A 3,942-nucleotide genomic window follows, 5' to 3' on the forward strand; every position below is an offset into this window, starting at 1 on the left:
ATTGATATGATCATGTGGTTCTTCTCCTTTGTTTTATTTATGTGATGGATGACATTGATTGTTTTTCTAATGTTGAACCATCCTTGGAGAAAATTCTTAAGAGAATTGTTTTTTTGTTATTGTGACTCATGATTGACTCCATTTGTTTTATTGAACAGCATGAATACAACAGTGTCTCAGAGCCCCTTCAAGTGTGACCCCGATGCTGCCAAAGCCATTGTGGATGCTGTACGTAAAAGTTTCCTTTTTAAAAAAATACCTGATGGCTGAAAAAGTGTACTAAGTATGGAGAAAAGTATTTCTTTTAGCAAGTATTTGAATTCTTCCTAGATGCCTATAACTGTGTGAAGTCTTGAAATTTTGACATTTCAGGGGAGAAGCTGAGGAGTGGTTGTAGTCAGCCATAAGTTGGACGGATAGCAATGTAGTACAATTTGTAAAAATTGGAGTGATTCCAGAATGTACTGAGTAACCCAAGCGTCTGTGTACCTTGTGTAAGCCATTTTCTGAAAAAGAATGAATGGGAATTTACTTGCACTGATTATAGCAAGGACCGCGGAACTTACCACATTTTTGGTCCACTGTAGATGTGGTTTATAATATCTCACTAGAAAAAATTTCTTGTGATATAATAAACCATACATCAAAGAAATAATTTGGTTTGTTACTATTTCTAATGATCTGATTTAGGTTAGCCAAAATTATTCTCATTTATAATATTCAATAAGAAAACTAAAGAAAATGAAAACTCACCTTTCACTGCCTTATATATGAGAGGGTAGAAGGAAAAAGGACAATTTAACAATAAAACCCTTATATTTAGTTTTATCTTTATGTGTGAATCCTAACACTTAACATTGTGATGAATAAGAAAAATAAGAAGCCATTGGTTAGGTCAGCCAGTGGTCAGCTCTCTTAACTTCTCTATGAGAACATTTGGTTCACATTTCAAATTTATGTATATATAAGCTCACTGTCATTAAGTCGATTCCAACTCATAGCAACCCTTTAGGACAGAGAAAAGCTGTCCCATAGGGTTCCAAAGGCTATAAATCTTTATGGAAACAGACTGCCTCTTCTCTCTTCCATGGAGTGGCTGGTGGGTTTGAATTGCTGACCTTTTGGTTAGCAACCAAATGCCTTAGCCACTGCACCACCAGAGCACCTTTATGACTCATGCCGACCCCTCCTTGGGTTTCCGAGGAGGTATCCCTATGAAAGTAGATTGCCCAGTTTTCCTTCCAAGGAGTGCCTGGTGGGTTTGAACCATCAGCCTTCTGGTAGCAGTCAAATGCCTTAGGCACTACGCCACCAGAGCTCCCTGAATATATATATATATGTGTGTGTGTGTGTGTGTGTGTGTGTGTGTATTTTTTTAAGAAAGAGGAAAAATAATTTTTTGCATATTTAATGATTATATATATTCATAATTCAAGGTAGTTATATATGCATAAAGTTGCTTTTCTTTGTTTCTTTAAAAACCCTTCATTTTTAGTACTTATTCTCCTGTGTGTCATTAAAAGCCAGGAGGCTTTGTCAGTTTCTCTTAGCAGTGGAACAAACCTTGTATAGTTCCTATATATTATAAATTCTTCTAAAGACAAAAAAGTGTGGTTGTTGTTGTTGTTAAGTGCCGTCGAGTCGTTTCTGACTCATAGCGACCCCATGCACAGCAGAACGAAACACTGCCCGATCCCGCGCCAGCCCCACAAACCCTGCTATACTTGAGCCCATCATCGCAGCCACCGTGTCAATCCATCTCGTTGAAGGCCTCCTCCTCTTTCGTCGACCTTCCACCCTACCAAGCATGACATCCTTCTCCAGGGAATGGTCCCTTCTTACAACATGACCAAAATAGGTGAGATGAAGTCTGGCCATTCTTGCTTCCAAGGAGCATTCTGGCTGCACTTCCTCCAGGACAGATCTGTTAGTTCTTTTAGCAGTCCATGGTACTTTCAGCATTCTCCACCAGCACCACAACTCAAAAGCATCAACTCTTCTTCGGTCTTCCTTATTCATTGTCCAGCTCTCACATGCATACGAGGCGATTGGAAATATCATGGCTTGTGTCAGGCGCACCTTAGTCCTCAAGGAGATATCCTTGCTCCTCAGCACTTGAAACAGTTCCTTCGCAGTTGACTTCCCCAGTGCTACACGTCGTCTAATGTCCTGACTGCTGCTTCTGTTGGCATCGATTGTAGAACCAAGCAACGTGAATTCTTTGACAACCTCAATCTTCTCTCCATTTATTGTGATGCTGCTCATTGGTCCAGTTGTGAGGATTTTTGTTTTCTTTATATTGAGATGTAATCCATACTGCAGATTGTATTCTTCAACCTTCATCAGTAGGTGCCTTAAGTCATCCTCACTTTCAGCAAGCAAAGTTGTATCGTCTGCATATCTTAGGTTGTTAATGATTCTTCCTCCAATCCTGATACCACGTTTTTCTTCATATAGTCCAGCTTCTCGGATTATTTGCTCAGCATATAGATTGAATAAGTGTGGAGAAAGGATATAACCCTGACACACTCCCTTCTTGATTTTAAACCATGTAGTGTCCCCTTGTTCTGTTCGAACGACAGCCTCCTGGTCAAGGTACAGATTCCTCATGAGTACAATCAAGTGCTCAGGAATTCCCATTCTTCTCAATGTTATCCATAATTTGTCATGATCCACACAATCAAATGCCTTTGCATAGTCAATAAAACACAAGTAAACCTCTTTCTGGTATTCTTTGCCTTGAGCCAAGATCCATCTGACAACAGCTATGATATCCCTTGTTCCATGTCCTCTTCTGAATCCGGCTTGCACCTCTGGAAGTTCTCTGTCAATATACTGCTGCAAACGTTTCTGAATTAATAAAAGAATTAATAAATTCTTTTAAAGAAAAAAAAATAGAGCTTGAAAATTGGTATCATATTCTTTTCAGATTCTTTTTAATTTTCGTGTCTGTATACTTTTTAGCTTATTTTCCTCTGGGATTAGACTAATACATTTTCATATTTTATTTTAGTTACCACCACCTTGTGAATCTGCCTGCACAATACCAACGGATGGTAAGATCTACATTTCAGTAAAATGACATGACAAATTGTGTATGTGTGGGTAAAAACACCCACACATACATACATGCATACATATACCTGCATACCACATACATATGATATGCAGAGGGAAGGAAGGGGAGAAGAGAACACTTGCTGGAGTTCATAGTGTGTGTGAGAGGCTGCTACACACCAATGTTATTGCCACCCTCTATCAGAACAGTTTTCGAACTTCAACCGGCTGTATCACTCTGAGTTCCTGTAGGTGCCTGGTGATGCTGTAGGGGGCCTCTGAGTGGGCTGGCCTTTGCATCCCCATTTGACACTGCTGCTTCCCTTTCTGTTTCTTCTTTTATGTGTTAGAATTCTCTGTAAGGTTCTTCTACGCAAAAAGTTTCTACCACTTAAAAAACAAGTTTGAAAAGCACACTTCTGTAGGATTTGCATCAAGAATAGGAGAGCCCAAAGGAAAACACTATGACAAATGACCTGTTTTTTGCCACAGAGAAACTTTGTGTGTATGTGTGCATATATTAAAGTCATCTGTATTAGGATCCATTAAAGCAAGTACATTTTTATTGCTTAATTGATTGTTACGTATTGGGAGTAATTTTGATTCCTGTCAGGAATTCTAATTTGTTTTTCTTTTCTCTGAATACAGTGGATAAATGGTTCCATCACCAGAAAAACTAATGAAATTTCTCTGGAATACAAGCTGATGTTGCTCCATTCTTTTCATCTGGAAGTCTTAGATGCATAAATAGTAGTTTTTCAAAGCTTTAAGTTGATATAACTAATCTAAAGCAAGTTCTGTTCTGACCCATCACATATATTGAGAATGTTGTCCGTTTAAAGACATTTTTCATTTCTCAGCTAACTTAGTAGATGCTTATGTATC

The 3,942-nt window shown here is 38.6% G+C and overlaps 1 protein-coding gene across 1 annotated transcript in view; it reads left to right on the top strand.

Moving 5' to 3' along the window:
* PPA1 (inorganic pyrophosphatase 1) overlaps positions 1-3,737 on the top strand; it is a 38,233-nt gene extending 34,496 nt beyond the window's left edge. Inside the window, exons 9-11 of the mRNA XM_007940658.2 lie at positions 159-228; positions 3,014-3,056; positions 3,706-3,737. Of these exons, the coding sequence (XP_007938849.1) occupies positions 159-228; positions 3,014-3,056; positions 3,706-3,737 (145 nt within the window). The remainder of the gene's footprint in view (positions 1-158; positions 229-3,013; positions 3,057-3,705) is intronic.
* Positions 3,738-3,942: the final 205 nt, after the last annotated feature.

The sequence above is a fragment of the Orycteropus afer genome, unplaced genomic scaffold, assembly GCF_000298275.1.
Source record: "Orycteropus afer afer isolate SDZICR_OR568_19922 unplaced genomic scaffold, OryAfe1.0 scaffold00070, whole genome shotgun sequence".
In the NCBI taxonomy this organism is placed as follows: Eukaryota; Metazoa; Chordata; class Mammalia; order Tubulidentata; family Orycteropodidae; genus Orycteropus; species Orycteropus afer.